At 40.5% G+C, this 23,494-nt stretch overlaps 1 protein-coding gene across 2 annotated transcripts in view; it reads right to left on the reverse strand.

Annotated features, from left to right (window-relative positions):
* The window catches only part of LOC113066849 (trichohyalin-like), a 38,782-nt gene that overhangs the window by 2,746 nt on the left and 12,542 nt on the right, over positions 1 to 23,494 (reverse strand). The window contains exons 2-5 of one of the 2 annotated variants that reach the window (XM_026238920.1): positions 13,790 to 13,899; positions 13,590 to 13,674; positions 13,170 to 13,392; positions 9,587 to 9,649 (exon numbers count right to left, since the gene is read on the reverse strand). In XM_026238920.1, the coding sequence (XP_026094705.1) occupies positions 9,587 to 9,649; positions 13,170 to 13,392; positions 13,590 to 13,661 (358 nt within the window). In that variant the 5' untranslated portion in view covers positions 13,662 to 13,674; positions 13,790 to 13,899. Of the gene's footprint in view, positions 1 to 9,586; positions 9,650 to 13,169; positions 13,393 to 13,589; positions 13,675 to 13,789; positions 13,962 to 23,494 lie in introns of those variants that run through there. The other variant, XM_026238928.1, reaches the window with a different exon arrangement.

Consider the following 23,494-nt stretch of genomic DNA (forward strand, 5'->3'; position numbering starts at 1 on the left):
CTCAGTTTGCATACTGTCCAAACAACTCTTCAGATGATGCAATTTCCTCCACTCTCCACCTTGCTCTTACTCACCGAGAAAATAAAGACTCCTATGTCAGAATTCTGTTCATCGACTTCAGATCATCATTAAATCCAGTAATCCCACAACAGCTCATTAATAAACTAAACCTGCTGGGCCTTGACAGTTCCCTCTGTAATTGGATCCTGGACTTTATAACTGGAAGACTTCAGTCAGTCCGTGTTGGACACAACACCTTGAGCACTACCACACTGAGCACAGGTGCCCCACAAGGCTGTGTGCTCAGCCCACTGCTCTTCATGCTGCTGACCCATGACTGCACTGTCAAGTTCAGCTCCAACCACATCATTGCGGATTTGCGGATTACACAACAGTGGTAGGTCTCATCAGCAACAGTGACGAAACGCACTACAGAGAGAAAGTGGCACAAATGGCTGAATGGTGTGACACTAACAACCTGTCCCTTAATGTGGAGAAGACAAAAGAGGTTGTGGTGGACTTCAAGAGAAACTCTGTTGACCACCCCCCACTCACCTTTGGAGAGACTCATCATAACTAAATTCCAGGGGTTGCACATCACAGAGGATCTCACCTGGACCACCAAACACCATGTCACTGTTCAAGAAGGCACAACAGCGCCTACACATTTCCGCCGGCTGAAAAGACCAAGTCTCCCCCCACCCATCCTCACCACATTCTACAGGGGCACTATTGAGTCACTGTCTGGTATGGGAACTGTAGTCCAGCAGACTGCAAGACCCCCCAGCGGACAGTGAACAGTGAACACAGCTCAAATATCAACGGTATCCCTCTCCCCTCCATCTTGGACATTTTCCTCAAACGATGCTCCAGCAAAGCCAGCAGTATCGTGAAGGACCCCACCTATCAGGAAGACGGTACCAGAGCATCAGTGCCCACTCCGCCAGACTGCTCAACAGATTTTTCCCCCAGGCTGTGAGAGCTCTGAACTCAAATCACCCCACCCTCCTCTGAAACCCCCACACATATCCTCTACCTCCTGAAACATGGACCATCTCACCTCCTCCACCTTCCAAACACCCCCCAACATTACCACAGCACAGAAAAAAACTGTCTGAAACTTTCTCTTTTTGTGCACTTCAAAGTGTGCTACACACAGGTGAGTGGGCCTTTACAAACCACCTGTAGTAACACTCTCTCCTCTATGCGCACTAGACACTTTTCACACACACTGCTGTGTACATAATCCCACAAAAGACTCCCCCAGCCAGCTGCTTGACTTACGATGTTTCTCTTTGCACATGTACAGTACTATGTGAAGCACTCTTATAGTTTTTTTTTTTTTTAGGTAAACATTTATATATAGTATATTTATAGTCAATTCATACAGTGTGTAACTGCTGTAAGTGAATGAAAACATCTTGCAAAGTTTTAAATCTGACAGTGCTTGGTGTATAATGTTATTGTCTCTGAAAAGAAAGTCCACTCTAAATCATTGAAACAAGTAGTTTTTTTTAAACAAATCCAAAACCGTGTCTTGTTGATGTCAATAGGAAACATTAGCATACTGTCTGCCCACCTGTTGGTCTTTTCGCATCGGTCGGAATGAAAATGCAAATTCATTCTTCATTCCACGCAGCTTTTAAAGTGGGAAAAATTTTAAAGCGTTTTTTCCACTAATACTGTACACAAAGCACCACTGTGCTCATAAACGCTGCTTTATGGGACATTACAGGCAAGATGAAATCACAGCAGATTAGCTTCACGCAAAGGAGGGGTTTGGAAAAATTTATCACTGAGCAAATTGTTTGGGAGTCATTGAGCAAGTAGGGAATAAAAGTGAAAGTCAAAATGCATGTTATAAGAAAATAAAAGTGTTTTTTGACCTTGCATGCATGTCAACCTGTTGTTGGGACTCCCAAAACCAAATATGAACCTTTCATAACCCATAATAGGGGCACTTTAAATCTTTATATTCACAATTGATTGTCTCTGTGTGCTGCTCACAATTCAGAGTCACTGAATGTTGATCCTTGCTACATGCTAAATTACTGTTAATACTGCATAAAGTAGGAAAGCTATTTGTCCTCGGCCAGGAAAATAATCTTTCCTAGAACTGATAAAAGATTATATTATCTGCTTGGTGGACGGACAGATCAAAATAATTGTAATAGTGATTCTGCTATAGTTCATTTTAAGATCTAATCTAAATAATTAATACTAATTATAACCAGTTATAATTAATTATAAATGTTTCCCCTTTGAGATCATTTGCTACATGGTGCTAAAATCGATCCCTGGGATAATAAAACAAATTATTGACTTGAGTCTTTAATCTCTTTGTCATCTCTGATGTAATCAGTCTGGTTTCCTTTACATCAGCACTGTTTTGGACTGATTGTTTTAATTTATTTGCTTACTGCAGAGGTAGGCAATTTCGTTCCTAGAGAGCCGTAGTCCTGCAGAGTCCAGCTCCAACCCTAATCAAACATACCTGAACAAGCTCACCACTTACTAATTCTATAGACAGGTGAGGTTTTTTTCAGGGTTGAAGCTGAACTCTGAAGGAATGTGGCTCTCTAGGAACGAAATTGCTTACCCCAGGCTTACTGGATCATTGGACGGAAAAAATTTTCCCAGAGTTTGGCGGTTTAAAATGATCTGATTGCAAAACTGAACTTTCAGGGTTTACATGTTTTCACTGTTATATGCTCGGGGGTGCTATTATGTATCTCCTGAATCAGGCCAGAATATCTCAATCAAAACACAGAAACAAACGATCTCATATGTAAGCATATGCACATGCTTTTTGATGGGGAAGTCGTGGCCTAATATATATATATATACATTTGTGTGTGTATACACAAGGGCCTATTTAGATTTTGCCGGTTTCCATATGGCCTGGCATCAGCTCCGTCAGCTTTTTAAAAGATGATGGCAACCATTCTGGAAGAAGTACCTTGTGTCCAGAATTATTCGAACGATCTAATAGTTTACAGTGCCACTGCTGATGAACACGATCAGACTCTCCTTACTGTCCTGCTAAAACTCAAAGACGCTAGACTGGTTCTGGATGATGAACAGTGCCATTTCAGAAAGACCACACTCTGCTTCCTTGGCCATGTCATTACTGCAGATGGTATTTTGCCCGACCCAGAGCACGTTAATGCAATACTTCAAGCTCCTCCACCATCTGATGCTGCTGCCTTACGATCCTTCTTGGGCCTTGCTTCATGGTACTCAAAGTTTATTCCGAATTTGCAATGGTGCAATGGTGGTGGCTCCCATGTGTGAATGTGTCAAAGATAAAGAGACTTTCACATAGTCTGCAGCTCCCCAGATCACTTAGTGTCCAGCTATGCCCTAGCTCTGTCTGACACCTCCCTTTGCTCAGTGATCTCCAACGATGCCTGTGATTCTGGACTGGGTGCTGTGTTTGCCCAAATTCAGCCAGATGGTACAGAGCGTGGCAGAGCATAAATAATTGTGGAAAAGGAGTGCTTTACTTTGCGCACGGACCACCAGGCAATCACAACCTTACTCACTACCAAAGGAATGAATCGGGCTGGATTGCACGTCTGCTTTGTTTTGATAATGATGTCGTTTATACAAAACCATACAGGAAACTGCCTTTCCCATCTTCCCCTGCTTGTGCTAGAGGATCCTTCTACTGATGTTGAACCTAAACTTGTAGCTCTGATTTCTTCCACACTGAGTTCCGTTCCGGTCTCTGACTTTGACAGTGCTTGTTCCTAATGCTCAGAAATGGTGGCTCTTCGTGAACAGATTAGCTGTGGCTGGCCTCCATCTATAAGGGCCATTGCCCAGAATCTAATGCCCTCCGACATAATTAGGGATGAACTCTTAGTGTAGGGTCCTTACATTCTCCGTGGTTCCAGATTAGTGGTGTCATGGACAGATGAATTCAAGGAAAAAAGCAAAGATGAAACCGTACACAGACATTAAGCGGCATGCACGTACCCCATCTTTTGCTCAAGGGGAGAGGGTCAGAATTCCTTATTTGCTTAGTCCCTAAAGCACACTCCAGATTCTCTGCTCCGGTTATAGTGGAAAAGTGTGCGAGTCCAAACAACTTTCTGCTAAGTGATGGGAAGAGATGAAATGTCACATACTTGGCATGTTCTCATTCTGCACCCTTAAGTGGAGGTCAAGTTGATACACCAACTTGCACACAACCCATTCAGGGTACTTCTCCGAAACAGCCAGGTATTAGATTCAAACCTAAGTGGCACAAAGACTATGTGATGTAACTGATTGAGATTTAAAGGATTAAGAACGGTTTTAGTTAAACCAAGCTGTAAAAGGAATGTACTTTAAAAAATGTTCTGAGTTTCATGAATGTGAAATCATTTAATTTCAGTTGTATGGAAATTTTGTCAAAGACTTTTGACTGCCATATGTTAGTTATTTTAAAAGAGATGTCACCACCCTTTGTAACTGCTGTTGTAGCATTTATTGAAATAATTTTATGATGAAAATTGTTCAGTTACTGAAGTAGTGTTCTTAACAGAGGGAAGATGTTGTGTTCTGTGAATCATTGTGATACTGAGTATGGTCACTAGATGGCAGTAAAACCCAATAAGAAACCCAGAAAGGTGATGAAGAAATAGTTGAATGAAAGGGTATGAATGCTTTTTATAGGCACTATCTATCTATTTATCTATCTATCTATCTATCTATCTCTCTCTCTCTCTCTCTCTCTCTCTCTCTATATATATATATATTTATATATATATATATATGTGTGTGTGTGTGTGTGTGTGTGTGTGTGTGTGTGTGTCGTGTCAGTCCTTGACAAAAAACATGAAAAGAGTTTGTGAAGATAATTAAAAAAATGTGAGCATAAGGAAGATTGATTATTGCAATGGACTTAAAAAGACATATACTTTTGAATTATTGAAAAAAACCTAAACCAGATCTTTTGCATCACATATATCCCTAGTCAATTAAAAATGTATCACTATAGCATATTTAAAGGCAACAGACTTGCACCTAAGTGCTGTACAGAAAACACATTAAGCATAAAAAATACAAACAAATTAAAAAGAATACAATCAGAAAACTTTAACAAACCCCCCCCCCCCCCCAACTAATCAAACGCCTGAGAGAACAAATAAGTATTATATGGAATATAAAATATACTGATAAAGCACAAATGCTCATGTGATCACGTAAATCAGTGGAAAACGAATAGAAATTATGATTCTGTCATCAGAACTATGCAGTAAACATGTAAATATATACATATTTCTACAGGTATCTACAACCTCTTTGGACTGTCACGGTTGGTAAACCGTGATCTCTGGGTTTTGCACTTTGTGGGTGAAGTCTGTGTATTACGCATCAGCACTGATTAGTTTGTGGGCGTCTCCGCTAATTGTCATCAGCAACAGCTGTCACTCATTACTCATCCCTATATATTTGGCTTGTCTAGCGTCTTGTGTTTGTGAGAGCATTGTTTCATGTTTGTGACCTATGCTTTTCTTTCTTGTGTTTCTGCGTTGGATGTCCGTGTCTCCCCGGAACCCCGTCCACTCTACGCAACCCACCACCAAGCAACACCACTTACCTTTGGCTCACTTCCCCGCAGTTCCTGTGTCACCCTCTCCTGTTGCCAACTCACCTCCGCCTTCCGGATATTTCACTTATCGCCACCATCCTGGACTGTGTATTCCTCCCAGCGTCATATTTGTGTCTCAGTTTTGTCTTGTATGATTGTCTTCATTAAATTGTGTTAACCTCGCACTTGCTTCCTGCCACTCCTTCATCCAGTCGTTACAGAACGCTCTCACCCCTAGAGGGCACTTTGAATATTTGGTGATGCCGCTCGGGCTCTCCAACTCGCCAGGGGTTTTCCAAGCACTCGTTAATGACGTGTTGAGAGACATTGTAGATCAGTTTATGTATGTTTACCTGGATGACATACTGATTATTTCTTCATCTCAACAGGAACATGTGCAACACGTCAGACGAGTGCTCCAGAGATTACTCGAGAATGGGCTTTTCGTCAAGGCAGAGAAATGCATATTCCATGCACAGTCTGTCCCCTTCCTAGGGTATATTGTCTTGTCCAAGGGAATACGTATGGATCCTGACAAAGTTAAGGCTGTGATAGATTGGCCATCTCCAGATACCTGTGAGGCCCTACAGCGGTTTCTGGGGTTCGCCAATTTTTATCAACGTTTTATTTGTAATTTAAGCCAACTAGTCTCACCTCTGACGGCCTTGACCTCCCCCAGTACTCCGTTCAGGTTAGAGGAGTGGCGTAACTGGTTGGAAGGGTCAGGGGTACCTTTCATTGTTTGAACCGATCACAAGAATTTAGAGTACATTAGAACTGCCAAAAGACTCAATTCAAGGCAGGCTCGGTGGGCACTTTTTTTCGGTCATTTTGATTTTACTCTGTCGTACTGCCCGGGTTCCAGAAATGTCAAACCCGATTCTTTGTAACGTCTTTTTGATCCTTCCGCCTGCCCGGTGACTCCCGAGTGTATTTTACCTGAGGAAATAGTCGTCTCAGCACTCGTCGAATCAAAGGTCAAGACGGCCTTAGAAGGGGTAACGCCTCCGCCCGGTTGCCCACCAAATCGTTTATTTGTGCCGGAGGAGTTACGGTCCGAAGTTATTCAGTGGGGTCACTGCTCTAACGTAGCTTGTCATCCAGGGATAAGCCGAACCAAGGGTTTAGGTTAACAACGATTCTGGTGGCCACTTATGGCTCGCGACATCCACGATTTAGTTTTGGCTTGCTCAGTTTGCGCCAGTGGTAAGTCATCTAACTGACCTCCTGATGGGCTTCTTCAACCGCTGTCTGTCCCTTCTAGACCCTGGTCATATATCTCGCTAGATTTTGTTACCGCCCTCCCGCCCTCTAATGGCATGATGGTCGTTTTGACCGTAGTGGACCAGTTCTCGAAGGCGGCACAATTTCATTCCCTTGCCCAAATTACTTACAGCCAAGGAGACAGAGGTCACTGTCCTAGATCACGTCTTTCGGTTACATGGCCTCCCGGTAGACGTGGTTTCGGACAGGGGATCCCAATTCATATGCAAATTTTGGAAGGAATTTTGTAAATTGTTAGGAGCGATGTTTAGTCTTTCTTCCGGTTATCATCCCCAGAGTAACGGGCAGTCTAAGCGAGCCAACCAAGATTTAGAGAGAACGTTGTGATGTTTACTCTCCAATAATCCTTCTTCCTAGAGCCAACAACTCTTTATGGTGGAGTACGCTCACAATTCGTTACCAGTGTCAGCCACAGGCCTCTCTCCGTTTCAGTGAAGCTTAGGTTACCAGCCACCAGCTTTTCCTAGCCTGGAATCTGAAGTCACGGTCCCCTCCGCTCACGCATTTGTCCAGAGGTGCCACCACACCTGGACCAGAGCCCGCGAGACTCTGCTCCGGATGAGGGAGCGAACTAAGGCCAAAGCCGATCGCCACTGGTCAAAGCCTCCCTTTTATGTCGTGGGTCAAAAAGTGTGGCTTTCTACCAGTAACATTCCTCTCCATTCCGTTTCTAACAAATTGCCCGGTGACTCCCAAGTGTATTTTATCTGAGGAAATAGTCGTCTCAGCACTCGTATGGGAAGTCGAATCGAAGGTCAAGACGGCCTTAGAAGGGGTAACGCCTCCGCCTGGTTGCCCACCGAATCGTTTATTTGTGCCGGAGGAGTTACGGTCCGAAGTTATTCAGTGAGGTCACTGCTCTAACGTAGCTTGTCATCCAGGGATAAGCCGAACCAAGGGTTTAGGTTAACAATGATTCTGGTGGCCACTTATGGCTTGCGACGTCCACGATTTTGTTTTGGCTTGCTCAGTTGTAAGCCAGTGGTAAGTCGTCTAACCGACCTCCTGATGGGCTTCTTCAACTGCCGTCTGTCCCTTCGAGACCCTGGTCACATATCGCGCTAGATTTTGTTACAGCCCTCCCGCCCTCTAATGGCATGACGGTCATTTTGACCGTAGTGGACCAGTTCTCGAAGGCGGCACATTTCATTCCCTTGCCCAAATTACTTACAGCCAAGGAGACAGAGGTCACTGTCCTAGATCACGTCTTTCGATTACATGGCCTCCCGGTAGACGTGGTTTCGGACAGGGGATCCCAATTCATATGCAAATTTTGGAAGGAATTTTGTAAATTGTTAGGAGCGATGGTTAGTCTGTCTTCCGGTTATCATCCTCAGAGTAACGGGCAGTCTAAGCGAGCCAACCAAAAATTAGAGAGCACGTTGTGATGTTTACTCTCCAAGAATCCTCTCTTTATGGTGGAGTACGCTCACACTTCGTTACCAGTGTCAGCCACGGGCCTCTCTCCATTTCAGTGCAGCTTAGGTTACCAGCCACCAGCTTTTCCTAGTCTGGAATCTGAAGTCACGGTCCCCTCCGCTCACTCATTTGTCCAGAGGTGCCACCACACCTGGACCAGAGCCCGCGAGACTCTGCTCCGGATGAGGGAGCGCACTAAGGCCAAGGGGGGGGGGGGGGGGTACTGTCACAATTGGTAAACCATGATCTCTGGGTTTTCCACTTTGTGGGTGAAGTCTGTGTGTTACGCGTCAGCACTGATTAGTTTGTGGGCATCTCTGCTAATTTTCATCAGCAACAGCTGTCACTCATTACTCATCCCTATATATTTGGCTTGTCTAGCGTCTTGTGTTTGTTAGAGTGTTGTTTCATGTTTGTGACCTATGCTTTGCTTTCTTGTGTGTTTCTGTGTTGGATGTCCGTGTCTCCCCGGGAACCCCGTCCACTCTACGCAACCCACCACCAAGCAACACCACTTACCTTCGGCTCGCTTCCCCGCAGTTCCTGTGTCACCCTCTCCTGCTGCCAACTCACCTCCGCCTTCCGGATACTTCACTCATCGCCACCATCCTGGACTGTGTATTCCTCCCAGCGTCATATTTGTGTCTCGGTATTGTCTTGTATCATTGTCTTCATTAAATTGTGTTAACCTCACACTTGCTTCCTGCCACTCCTTCACCCAGTCGTTACATGGACTAAAATCCCTAATGGACGCTGCTCAGAGAAGCTAAGTGAACACAAATAAACCGCAGCAGACGTGACCGAATATGAATACGTGTTGTTATTCTATTAAAAATTTCACATGTACCAATTTTTTATTTTGCATAAATTAATAAATCACTGCCACTGCAACATAGTTTTATCCAAACAGTGGTCAAATATCGAAGCTAGACTCTTTTTAACGACACACAGTATCTCCGGATCAAATAAAGAGTGTTTTAATATGCTGTGAATGTGAATTAAGAACCGATTTAAAACTGGCTGGTGAACTTTAGTGACAAATCAAATGTTACCTCAAGATTTCTTGGATGTGGCTGCAGACTAGCTGCAAGAGAACCTACATTTTTTTTGTCCCTAGAACAATAAATATTGTTAACTCCTTAAAAGTGATCAAATATAAAGGCAATATTGAACAGGGAACCATTAAAAGAGCCCTATATTAATTAAAAGGTTTATAACATACAAGGCTAAAATCGTGATTTTATATGATGCAATTTTTATGTTTCCATCTGTGTTGGAGGGGAAAAAAACTTGTTTACTCACGTTCCTGACGTCTTCTCTCCTCTTCCTGCTGCTGTCTCCGGTTTTCATCTTCTTTAATTTTTCCTATTCGAAAACAGCATCAGACACATGGGATTAGAATGGCATTAGAATGAACTTATAGTTTACACTTTATCATTTTGTGTTATTTAGCTTGCAGTCAACAATTACCCCTATAGCTAAGCACCAGCCATGTGCTGCTGTCACAGCTGTATATTAGAGATGTCTGTTTCATTTGTATTGACTGCAAAATAACATAAAACTGTATCCGAAAGGATATTTTTATCTCTACTATATATTTTTAATCTCTGCCCTTTTATTTATTCTGCTATATATATATAAATATATATATATATATATGTCCAACTCAAAGTCTTTAATAAATCCAAAGGAATCAGGTAAACACATAGAACTCTAGACACAAACAAGGACAAACAGGAACTACATGAGACAGATCACCCCCCCTCCTGAATGGCATGTAACAGTACCATCGGGGAGGTGGGCAGGCGCCCTGGAGGCTAGTTCAGGACTGGAACAAGGTGAAGACAAGGAGAGCCTCCAGGGCAGATCAGGAAGTCATGGCGGAGCAATGTTCAATGTTCAATTTTCAATTTATTTATAAATTACTTTAAAACAACCTTAGTATACCAAAGTGCTGTATACAGTTACACTGATCCATCACACAATAAAACTTTATTAGAAAATCTAGTTCTGGGAACCAAAAGCTGATGCTTAGAAGGACAGCCCAAAGCCAGTGGTAGCTTTAGTCTCATGGCAACACTGGAGCAAGCTCTTGTGCTGGAGCCAACACTGGAGCGAGCTCTGGAGCTGACTGGAGATCCGGAGTCCTTTCTGGGCGGAACTGGGAAACAGGAGCTCTCCCTGGGCTTAACTGGGGATCAGGAGCCCTCCGGGGGCTTAACCCTTTAGGCGCCAGAGGTTTTTTCCAAAAACGTTCGATTTTGACATCTTAATTTCAAAAGGCTATATCTTAAAAGTGATAAAAGATAGAGACTTTCTGTAAATTATAGAAATATTAAAGATGACCCAAAGTTGATGTAGGGATTACATTTTCCCATATAATTTGCATATTATGATGTCATATGGTGGCGGTCATCTGGGATTATAGAATTTTCATGAAAAGTCACGTTTAAATGTCCCTCATCTTCTGTATGCTATATTGCACAGTACTGAATGCCCAGGTAAATAGTAAGTAATATACAAACTGTGTAAATCATTACTAATTAAGGTTAGAAACAAACCGAATGCATGTAGCGGTTGGCCTTTTGCAGTAGAGATTTTCCATTTACTACATACAGTAGGCACTCTTATTCCATGTATGGGGCACATATATATTATTCATATGACACACAAACACAAGTAGACAAGACCGGTTTAGTTCAAAAGCTATGCCCCGTGTCACATCGCCTCTGTTCCTGCTACGAGCAGCACGGCCAGATCTGTCATTGCGACTCCCTACCCTGCCTCCACGTTGCCCCCTAACTGTCCTATGACTAATTCGACCTCATCTAACATACCCAGTGGCATTAGACAAAGTCTCCACTACAAACAATGTTCCCACCAATGACATTGGGCAAAGGATTCACCGTTTGTGCTTGGTGAAGGGCTATACTTTCACTTTCAGAATCACCGTCATCTTCTGAAGGCAGATATTCCCCTTCAGAATCAGGGTCCACGAATAGAAGTCCCAACACTTCAATGCGGGTAAGCTTTATTGATGCCATTAGATGATAATAATAAAAATAATAATAATCTAATGCAAATACTCGCTGCCGTTTACAATATTGCTCTGACAAAATGGCTCACTCTCACACTAGCTCCACTTTTGTTTGCACTGATTCAATGCGCTCTAGCTCTAAGATTTTGTAAGAAGCATGATGTTTTTTTGAGTGAGATGAAGTATGACATGTCTGCTATCTACTAGAGGGGAGGTCAAATAAAATTTGATACCCTATTTGACAAAATCAGCCATTTTATTTAGTGCCGCATCTTGTCGAGTAAATTCGACCATGGTGCCAAGAGGGTTAACTCTGAATCAAGAGCCCTTCCTGGGCTGAGATGGGGATCAGGGTAGCACTTAAGTGGTGCTGGCACTGGAGGGCGATCTGGTGGAGCAGGCACAGCAATGCACTTTCGAGGAGCTGGTACTGAAGCCAATGGCGGGCCATGAACTTGACGGGGAAACGGCCGGCTGTATTAACTTTGGGACGGCCAGAAAGCTTGGCTCGGGAATGGGCAGCAGATGGGTCCCTGATCAGAGGCTCTCCAGACACCGGATGACTGCCTCTTTCCAGCCGAGGTTGGTGGTGTCTGGGAGCTCCGCAGGGCGATGGTAAGTTATCCCGATCCGGAACAGCATTACGAGGATTTCCCCCTCGAGGAAGCTGGCGAGGACGAGCGGCACGAACGCCCTCATATAGATAATCGGGTCGGGGCTTGCTTGAGCTAAGGCGAGGAACATCACTTGTTCCTCCATTTGATCAGGGAAAAACTAAAAACATATTTTTGTAAAAAAGAAATCAATCGGGGAAAAAAGGTGCCGATTACTTTCATTTAAAGGTCTGGAATTCTGTCACGAGGTGCTACTGTGAGGAGCATGAAACGAGAGAGGAGGAGAGGCAATGTCTAACTCAAAGTCTTTAATAAATTTTAAGGAAAACACACATAGCACTGTAGACACAAACAAGGACAAAGAGGAACTACACGGAACATACACGTGACAATTATATTATATTAATATTATATCAATAAAATAGTACTATTTAATGAAATACTTTATTAATTATTAATATTAACAATTATTACATTATATTATAGATTACATCATAAAATATATTATATATTCTGTTATTATATATAAATATATATATATATATATATATATATATATATATATATATATCTGCTATAATTATTGAATTAAGATTATAATAATAAGCACAGCCACCATGAAATCAGACTCTTTTTACCTTGAGATCATTCTGAGGTAAAATACTGATTTAAAACCATAAAATATAGTTTAATACCTACGATACTGTTTTTGAAATCAATCTTTGCATAGCTTTGACAGGAAACACTGGCATCTAACTGTGTCTTTGGAAAAAACAATTAATAAAAAAAAATATTATCGAATAAGCATGTAATATTCTGTGTCCTAAACTCCTGAAACATTGGTGTCTCGTATTTCAGAGCAGTCACTGCAATTTTGGAAAGAAATTAATGAAATCTGTGTGTTTGTGAAAATATTCAGATGTAACCCCCTTTGTGATTGTTAACATTTTCATAAGTAAATGTAATTTAATTACCTTTTTTCTCAGTAACTGTAACAGATTACAGTTACATTTATTTTTTAATCAAATTATGTAAGTTTGTTACATCTAACTAATATATAATATTATATATATATTATGTATTAAAAACTGAAAAAGTTTTTTTTATAACAGCAAAGGCAAAATTTATTTTGAATGGGATGCCGAACAAGCACATATTGCTGTATTGGTCGGGGTGCACATACTTTTTTGGCTGTAGCGTGTAGTCCAGAAATTACATGTTTGCAGGAACTTACCGTAGTTGGGACAGTAATGAGTGCCGCCCTCAGAAGTGCAGTGCATCTGAATCTGGGAACGGTCGTAGGTTTCTCTAAGGATAAAACACGTGTTGCCTTTATGCGTGTTATACTCGTATGAAAAACTATTCCACGAGTGATTTTCATATCTGAAGTAGATGTAGCGATGGATTGCCAGAGACTCTTCATAGGATGTCGTGCTGCCAGGACCGATGTATGTATACTGAAAAGCAGAATTTGACATCCGTTTTTTCATCAGAAATGCAGTAAAAAAATGAGAAATAAATATAAGCTTATTTTTGTGAGATATTATGTCATTTTTAGTTATTAATATGCTAACTAGGAAAAAGTGAACCATGTTTCAGGATTAATATTCTAGAATTGCATAAATAACGTAGTGAATGCACTGTAAGATCTTACTCCTCTGTTGTCCTGGGTGTCAAAGTACCAGGTGTAAGGAGTCTGATTGACGACTGAAACCTTGGCACCCATGGTTCTGGATACTCTGTAACATTAAAACATGAAACTTTGGTCAGTATTTAATAGTGATGGAAGACAAAGCTAAGATTAGAAAAACAACAACTGGAATGGTATTAATAATAACTTAAGTAAAAAAGAACCTGATTTTATTCCTGTGCAGAGAAGTCCATGAATGTGAGAAGAGTGAAGTCTCCTGCTCTTTATAAACTGTCCATCAGAATGAGAGGACAGAAGGGGGCTGAGCTTACGACTATGTCATAGAGAGAAATAAATAAACAAATATAAGATATAATATATCTTGTTTAATAAGTAATCATATGCTATATACTTAAAAAGAACCCAAGAGTTAAATATTATCACAGGTGACTTTAAGTGTGTGTTTAGTATTCTTTGTATTCAAAGTTACAAGTGATAATATTTAACCCCTGGGGTTTTGTTCATCATACACTTTAGTGTTTTATAAAACAAGAAGCCAATATTACACACTATACTATTGTATGAAAAATGATTAAAGGGGGGGTGAAATGCTATTTCATGCATACTGAGTTTTTTACACTGTTAAAGAGTTGGATTCCCATGCTAAACATGGACAAAGTTTCAAAAATTAAGTTGTACGTTTGAAGGAGTATTTCTGTTCCGAAAATACTCCTTCCGGTTTGTCACAAGTTTCGGAAAGTTTTTTTTCGAGTAAGGCTCTGTGTGACGTTAGATGGAGCGGAATTTCCTTATATGGGTCCTGAGGCACTTCTGCCGGAAGAGCGCGCTCCCGTATAGCAGAGCACTGAGAGCACAACAGACTTCACTGATCAGAGCGAGAGCGTCGCCAAATGTCACAAAAGAAGTGTGTTTTTGGTTGCCAGAGCAAGACAACCCTGCACAGATTACCAAAAGAGAAACAGCATTAAGGGACCAGTGGATGGAGTTTATTTTTACAGAGCATCAACGGAGTTGTGCAAGTGTTTGTGTTTGTTCCCTGCATTTCGAAGATGCTTGTTTTACAAACAAGGCCCAGTTTGACGCTGGATTTGCACATCGTTTATTTCTTAAGGATGATGCAGTCCCAATAAAAAAGGGTCACGATCGTGTGTTGGAACCGCAGGCGGTGAGTAAAACTGCTTCAAATATCTCTGTGTTGTTAACTTAGCTATCGGCGCGTAAGCACATCAAGTAAACAACATGCGATGTTGTCATCAAACTGCACTTTCCACATGTACAGCTTAAAAAAAAAAAAAAAAAAAAAAAGACGACAAAGTGGAACTTTCATTTTCCAAAACCGCTAAGCAAATATATACAGTTTCAGTACATACCACATAGAGACGCATTTACTGATGCTGCTCTTGTTAAATTTCAGCCTCTGGATCTGATTCTGGATCATAAATATACGCTGAATCTGACTGTTAGCCATGGTTTTTTTTGGTTGGTTTTGTCCTCATGGTAATGTCACAGCTTCCAGACGCTCTCAACGCAAAAGCCTACTGGCGCTCGTGATTCTTTAGCTCCGCCCACACGTCACGCCTCTAGGCGCTCGTGTTTTTCCGGGAAAAATCGGTACAGACTATCTTTCTCTTATGAATATAATAAAACTAAATACTTTTTGGAGTTATGAAGGATGCAGTACTACTCTATAGGTACTCAAGATTAACAGGATATTGAGTGAAAACGAGCATTTCACCCCTCCTTTAAACAAGAACCCAGGAGTTAAATATTATCACTGGCAAATCTAAGTGATGTATTTATTTATTTAAATTAAATTAAAAATTTCATTTAAGACCAAAAAAGACAAAAAAATAACTGTTATTATATTTATTGTTATCTTATAGTCAAATACTGTTATCTTATAGTCAAATACTCCCAGAATTCCCTGCATGACACTTCACATTAGATTTTTTTCCCATTGAAATAAACATCTTATTCTTATTTTTTCTCATCAGTTGTGTACATTAGGGTTTTATATGACATCTAATGTTGTTAGATGTGTAGAGCTACATCTACAAAATTGCCAAAGCAAATTTTTAAATAGGCGCTATCTTTATAAATAAACCGCAGATTTGAGTTTTAAACAACTATATTCTTGCTGAAATACTCTTAGAACTGCATTTCATGACACAATAACAGTAATATTTTGAAAATGATGTGCTTGCAGGTTGGTGCGAAATGCAGTCTGGGACACCTGGCCGCCTCAAGTTCACACAAGTCACCTCTGGGCGCATCCTTGATAAAAGGAGCAGAGCACGAAAACTTCTGGCGATTTGAACTGTACTTGGCTAGATGTGAACTTTGAATTGGAACAGTACTTGGGGCATGACCGAGCGGCAACCTCCCACTCTTTTTTGTGAAGCCAACAAGGAAGTGACTAAAACTGTAATTCCTTAACTGGCTGCTTGAGGCTGGCTGCAAAAGGGAGTCAGTCCCATAGACTCCACATGTTAAAATGCCCAACTTTACAGCAGAAAAAAACATGTTTACAGCCTGGTTCTAAAAATCATTTTGGTCTAAATAGCTAATTTTGCCCTTCATGACAACTGTGAGGGGGTGAATTTTTTTATAACTCATCCGTTTAAATTATATTAAGTCTTAAAGTTCTGCATAATTAAGGGCATGGCCTCTTAAGAGACAGGTGCCGCTGCTGACACTGCTGTTGAATATAGGTGGGCATTTCTTCAGCAACCAGCTCCCACCTTTTTGCCCATTTTCGATTGTCCGGGAGAGTCACGCGGTGACGTGCTGCCAAGATGGCGACGGCCCACTCTGGACACTTTGAGCTTCAAAAACGCTCTTCAGGAGTCTACGGGTGTCGCCACAGACACTTCTACATATTGAGAAACTGCTACTTGTTTCGTTTCTATTGAATCAGCCATTTTGAATGATTCATTTGATTTGAATGATTCAATAAGTCATTTATTAAAACAGGGAAGTGCTGGCACCTACTGGTGGTTTTATTGTCATATTTATTTATCCATGATGGACCTAAGTGCCAGCACAAATACACATTCTGCAAAATATTGTTTAATTTACCAAAATTCCTCTATTTCAGCCCCCAGAAGAAAAAAAAAACGTATAAATAATAGTTACTTTAATAAGCCTAATTTCATTTAATTTCATTAAATAGAAACCTTTTTAAAAATGAGACAAATATTGTAATTAGATTAAAATTAGCCAAAGGACCCAACCCCACCAGCCACTTATGGAGTGTTCAGGAAATGTATATCTTCATACTTGCACGTAATGACAGATAATTATCAGAATTTACAGAAAACAGGAAGATAAGTAGAGAAGCTCTCAAACAGAAACTAATACAACGAAATAAAATGTAATCATTTTTTTTTAAATGAATGTTTTCTTATAAGCTCTTTTTTGGCCTCTTCAGAAAATTAATCATGCATGTAAATTCCTCACAATGATCTCTGATCTGCGTTTTTTTTCTTTTGAGTAGTGTTTTACTCCTGCCTTGTCTTGTTTTATGATTCAAACTGTACTTTTTTAACATTTAAAGCTTAGTATCATAGAATATTTTAAATGTATTTTCACATATATAAGCCTCAGGTTTGTAGGTCAGGAGCAGAAAGCCATAAAGAACTCATTACAGTTTTCTGCAGAAGTTAAAGTTTGCAGGCTTCATTTCTGTTTTTATTGCACCATACTAAAGACCACTAGACACTATTGGAGCCACACTGCTCCTAAAAATTTTTGTTGACAAAGCAGTGGTAGAAGATACAGCTAAAATAAAAAAAAAATAAAAAACTATTTTGTAGTTTTTATCATAGCACATGCAGCTGTCACATTTCAAAAGAAGACAATGTTCACAGATTGAAATGTTGGGGGAATTTAGTTACAATTTTTAACATTAGACCTTAACTCAACAAAATGAATGAAGCGATTTGGAAAAGGATTCACTCCTTTTGCTGAACAAAGTTATGTACCATAATTATTCCATCACACTTTTAACATGTTGTGAGATTTGAAAACTGATACTTTTGAACATTAGCGTCACATATCCAGCATCATATGTATGGGTTTTTATATTCAGTAGGTTTGATTTGTATCTCACGCAGTATGCAGTTGCACTTGAGAGGTGAGGTTCAACAAAACAGTTCAAACCTGCATATAAGGAAGTTCAGGTGTAGGGGATATTTCCAACATGATAGAGCATTAACTGTTAGCGACACTGCCCATATATTTGATTTCTGGACCGCTGCAATGCATACCTGAAGCAACACAGCAATACATGCCTATATCAATGTAATAAAAATGTTCCAGGGTCACGTATTTGACCCGTATTTTAGCACCACTCACTATACATTTCACATTGAAACGGCCACAAAACGTGTAGTAAGGTGCGTAAAAAAAATGGTGCAGCAGAAATGTATCTAGAGGCATGTATTTCCATGAGCCTCGGTTTGTTTTACACTATTTACAGATACAGCATAATTACAGCACACAGTAGCAGTATTGTAGATGAGATAACTTTCACTATGTTGTACATCCTCAAACTCATTGCTGTTGAAATGATTTGTAGCCAAGTACTTCTTACATATCCTGTATTTTTGCAGAACTGAGACAGTATAATGTTGCGTTGCTTATGTCATATGAGGCTAAAATTTGATTGTGAGAATATGTTTTTGAGTAAAATATTTGATATTGACGTGGAAGTTTGACATTTGTACAAGTGCATGTGTAATTTTGAAATGGTATTCATAGTTGAGAGAAAATTATGAATTGTTTCATGAATTGTGTTAGCAATCGAGAAAATGAAAGTTAAGATGAAATGAAAATGCCATCAAACCTTTTCTAAATATCTTCATTTCCCTTTAGATATACATTTGTAGCACTTAAAAACTTAAAACAGCAGTGTATTGTTTCTACTTTGAAATGTGCAGTGCTCACATTTATTTATCGCCTTTTAAAGTTTAATAATCAATCACAATAATCCATATCGGGGTTTCCTGTTTTTCTATCCATGTTTTTAAGACCTATTGAAAGGATAATTAAACTTTTCTTATGCCATTTGGGATATAAGCCTTTTCATGGCTTTAAATTTGATTGTAAGACTTTTGATATGACTTGATTTTGCACTAAGTGCAAATAGCAATGGATCATATTTATACAAAGTGAAAATAGCATTATTTTTTAACGATATACTATTTACACTAAGTGCAAATGGCTATAGATTTAGTAACAGAAAATCTAAATAGCAAGGTTTTCTGCTATTAAATCACCTGTGTCCTGTCTAAACGACTACCGTCCCATAGATTCCAATCAAGATGAAATGCTCCGAAATGTTAGTTATGCACAACATCAAAACCCAACACACTCAATTCGCTCCAGATTGCATACAGTCCAAACCGCTCTACAGACGATACAATTTCCTACACACTCCACCTGGCTATTACCCACCTAGAAAATAAAGACTCCTATGTCAGAATGCTTTCATCGACTTCAGCTCATCATTCAACACAATAATCCCACAACAGCTCATTAATAAACTAAACCTGCTGGGCCTTGACAGTTCCCTCTGTAATTGGATCCTGGACTTTCTAACTGGAAGACCTCAGTCAGTCCGTGTCGGCCACAACACCTCAAACACTACCACATTGAGCAAAGGTGCACCACAAGGATGTGTGCTCAGCCCACTGCTCTTCATGCTGCTGACCCATGACTGCACTGTCAAGTTCAGCTCCAACCACATCATCAAGTTTGCGGATGACACAACTGTGGTAGGTCTCATCTGCAACAGTGATATAACGCACTACAGAGAGGAAGTGGCAAAGCTGGCTGAATGATGTGGCACTAACAACCAGTCCCTCAATGTAAGACAAAGGAGGTTGTGATGGACTTCAGGAGAAATTCCGTTGACCACCCCCCCACTGACCACCGACAGCTCGACTGTGAAGAGAGTCAGCAGAACTAAATTCCTGGGGGTGCACATTACAGAGGATCCCACCTGGACTTCAATCACCATGTCACTCTCCAAAAAGGCACAACAGCGCCTACACTTTCTCCGCCGACTGAAAAGAGCAAGTCTCCCTCCACCCATTCTCACCAGATTCTAGAGAGGAACCATTGCGAACATGCTGACCAGCTGCATCCCTGTCTGGTTTGTGAACTATAGTGCAGCAGACCACAAGACCCTCCAGCGGACAGTGAACACAGTTGCAAAGATCATTGCTGCGCCACTCCCCTCCATTCTGGACATTTTTCTTACACAATGCTACAGCAAAGCCAACAGTTTCATGAAGGACCCCACTCAGCCCTCCCACAGTCTCTTCCTGCTCCTACAATCAGGATGGCCGTACCAGAGCATCAGAGCCAGCTCCGTCAGACTGCTCAACAGCTTTTTCCCTCAGGCTGTGAGAGCCCTGAACTCAAATCACCCCACACACCACTGAAACCCCACACAAACCCCCTACCTACTGAAACATGGACCATCTCACCCCCTGCATCCCCCAACATTACCACATCACAGAAAAACTGTCTGAAACTATTTTCTTTTTTTTTTCTTTTTTTTGTGCAATTAGAAGTGTGCTACAGGGAATGTACAAACCACCTGTAGTAACACACTCTCCTCTATGCGCACTAGATTTTTCACACTTTTTTTTTACTACAGTCTAAGTATAGGTAAACATTTATATATTGTATATTCATAGTCGAAATCTGTCAGTAGGTTAGTTGTGTATCGGTACAGTGATTATGTGAAACATTCTTATAGTTTGTATTTTTTAGTTTGTGTGTAGGTAAACATTAAATATAGTATATTTAACGTCAAAATCTGCCAGTAGTTTAGTTGTGTGTAGGTACAGTATTATGTGAAACATTTTTTCTTATGTATAGGTACACAATTTTTATATATACTATATATTTATAGTCAAAATCTGTCATTAGGTTAGTTGTGTATAGGTTTTACTGTTTTACTTTGTTGTATGTCTGTATTTATGTAGCACCGTGGTCCTGTGAGGCACATTTCATTCCACTGTATGTCCACACATGTAATGAAATGACAATAAAGTTAAACTAGATCTTGATATTACATATTGTGTTTTTGCTTTTTTATACATTGCTATTTTGTATATTTGTATATTATTTTTTTTATTATCTGTGTCCTGTCCTGTCACTCTTTTGCACTGTGGAGCTTGTCACAAATTCCTTGTATGTGTAAACATACCTGACAATAAAGCTCATTCTCATTCAAAAAATACGTTTGGCAAAAGGTGGTTCGAACTTGGGTCGATTGCATCAAAAACATGTGCCTTACCATCTAAGCCACTGAAACTGATGTTTAATAAGCATTTTTTTTCAGTGTTGACTATCTCAACCACACGTTGGTGGGCAAAGCAGCGTCTGCCAATCAGAGGTGGAAGTAATGAATTACAACTACTCACGTAACTGTACTTGAGTAGTTTTTTTGGGTACTTCTACTTTTTTGAGTATAATTTGAAGACTTTAATTTTACTTGTACTTAAGTAAAAAAAAAAGAAAGCTAAGTACGGTACTTCGTTACTTTTAAAATCACAATTCATTACTGAGTACGCCTGCAATAAACCATTTATGCAAAAAATGGAAACATGTCAACGAAGCGTAAATCCAGTTCCGATGTGAGCTTTGTTGGCGGAGAAATGGAAGCTAGAGTGTTTTTGACGAGCCCGAGTTGATTTCTGAAGTTCACCAGAGCCGATGTGGTGAAGAGTTTGGAGATGCATTCGTCCACTAAAGGGAACAAATTGCACAAGGGATATAAATTCTTCCGCGAAGAGTTTATCCACAATTACCAAGGTAAACTTAAGCTAGCTTAAGCCATAGCCGTATCACTCTGTTTACGTTAAGTGTAAATCTTAGGTGTTGTGAATTTGTAATATAAGGTATCGCACATCGCAGTGAATATGTTGTGTGTATGTTTAAGTGAGAAGGCATGAGATTAACATAACCAGTAATTTGGTGAAGCTGTACTAGGTAAATGTGAAATGTTACTGACATTGTCTTGTAAAGTTGTGTATTTCTATGTGAGATAACACTTAATGTTTTCTTGTTGCATGCGGTTATAGTATCAAATATACTCCAGGGACAGGTAGTAGTGAGAGATAGATTCTTCAGGTCAATGAGAAAGAGCGAGGAGCCTCACAAACTGGAGGTTTGACAATAGACAGACAGAATGCCGGTTGGCAAAAGTTGCTCGTTCTTACGTGTTCACTCTTCTTGCTGCGATTGCGGCAATTTCTTCACTTACTATTATTTTACTGAAAGTAGGGTGACCAGACGTCCTCTTTTTCCTGGACATGTCCTCTTTTTTGATACCTATTTAATAAAATAACATTGAAAATACATGAAATGTAATCATATTTGCATTATGTACGCAGCTCTGCACACTCATTACTCCTGATGAAATATCTCACAAATTCACTTCACTCCTCTTTTCTACCAACTCAAATCTGGTCACCCTACTGAAAGTTATAGTTTCATGTTATTGTGAACATTGATGTAGCAACATAAGTATGACTTAATTGTAACCTATTTAATGTATTGTGTCTAGATATCACTGGATGTAGAGAGTGCCAACCTGAAAGCTTTCTCCTGCAGTTGTGCGACTGGTAAAGGATTCTGCAATCACATAGTTGCCATCCTGTACCAGACCGCACATTATTCACAGCTGGGTCTGGAGGCTGTTCCACCCCCACTGGCCTGCACAAGTGGCTTGCAAAGATGGCACAGACCAAGAACACAGGTGGGTTTGTGATAAACATGTCATTATTATCTAAGAACCGATGTGAATCTCTAACAACTGTAAATTATTATAAAAACACTCCCAGGAGTGACTACAGACTGTAATTGCTTTTTGTCTTTTACTTTAAAGGGAATCCATCCTTAACCGGTTAGTGAGCTGGTGGTCCAAAAGCCCAAAACAGTTGGCAAGGACAGTCTGAGGTCCACACTGTACAAGGCATACACGGGTGATTAATTTAACTTTTTGTTGCTTTGTGAGAGCAAGTTAAGTTTTTTTTTTTGGATGTTATGACTAACCAAATTATGGTTACCGCAGATATAATTAATACAATTTAAATATAGTTATGCACTCATGTCTAACTTTTCTTTTGTGTGACCAATAATCTTGTGTTTCTCTTGTCTAGGACCACTGCCAGATCCATATATGATGGCATCTGGAAGCAAATTAAGCCAGGTGCAGCCCCAACCTCTCATGGCTGTTGTATTGGATGGGCTTTCTGAGAGGGACATGACGCCATCTAAATTTGGGTCTGTCCCTCGTGGATCCCCCTTGTCCTATCACTGTCCACCCAAGAAGTCCAGTGACCTCCACATGGCTTCAGAATTTCCATCCCTTCCTGTGATGCAGCACACTTTTCCCAGGTTGCATTTCGTCCTGACCTTGCATCAGTTAATGCATCTCCAGTCTCTTGAAGTGTCACCGCAGCTGTCCTGCGAGATAGCACAAGAAACTCAGCAACAATCCAAATGTCCTGCGTGGACACAACTACGGCGACCAAGGCTGACTGCTAGTCGTTTTTTGGGATGCTTGTTGTAGTAGGGCTTGTCGTGCAGATCTGGGGTCTGTAGCTATTCAGATGATCAGAGGCTCCACAAAGCAAACAGCTGCAATGAAACATGGTCTACTAGTGGAGCCTGAAGTGCTGGCAAACTATGCTGAACTGTTGCAAGTTAATGTGTTACCAGCAGGATTCGTCATTCACCCTGACGCATCACATCTCGGGGCCAGTCCAGACGGTCGGGTGTATGACCCTTCAGAGTCACCTCCTTTTGGCCTGGTTGAAGTGAAGAGCAGCACAAAAACTGATCCATTTCAGGTTGCTCACCTCAAGGTGCAGGAAGGCCATGCCAAG

The sequence above is a fragment of the Carassius auratus genome, chromosome 4, assembly GCF_003368295.1.
Source record: "Carassius auratus strain Wakin chromosome 4, ASM336829v1, whole genome shotgun sequence".
Lineage (NCBI taxonomy): Eukaryota > Metazoa > Chordata > Actinopteri > Cypriniformes > Cyprinidae > Carassius > Carassius auratus.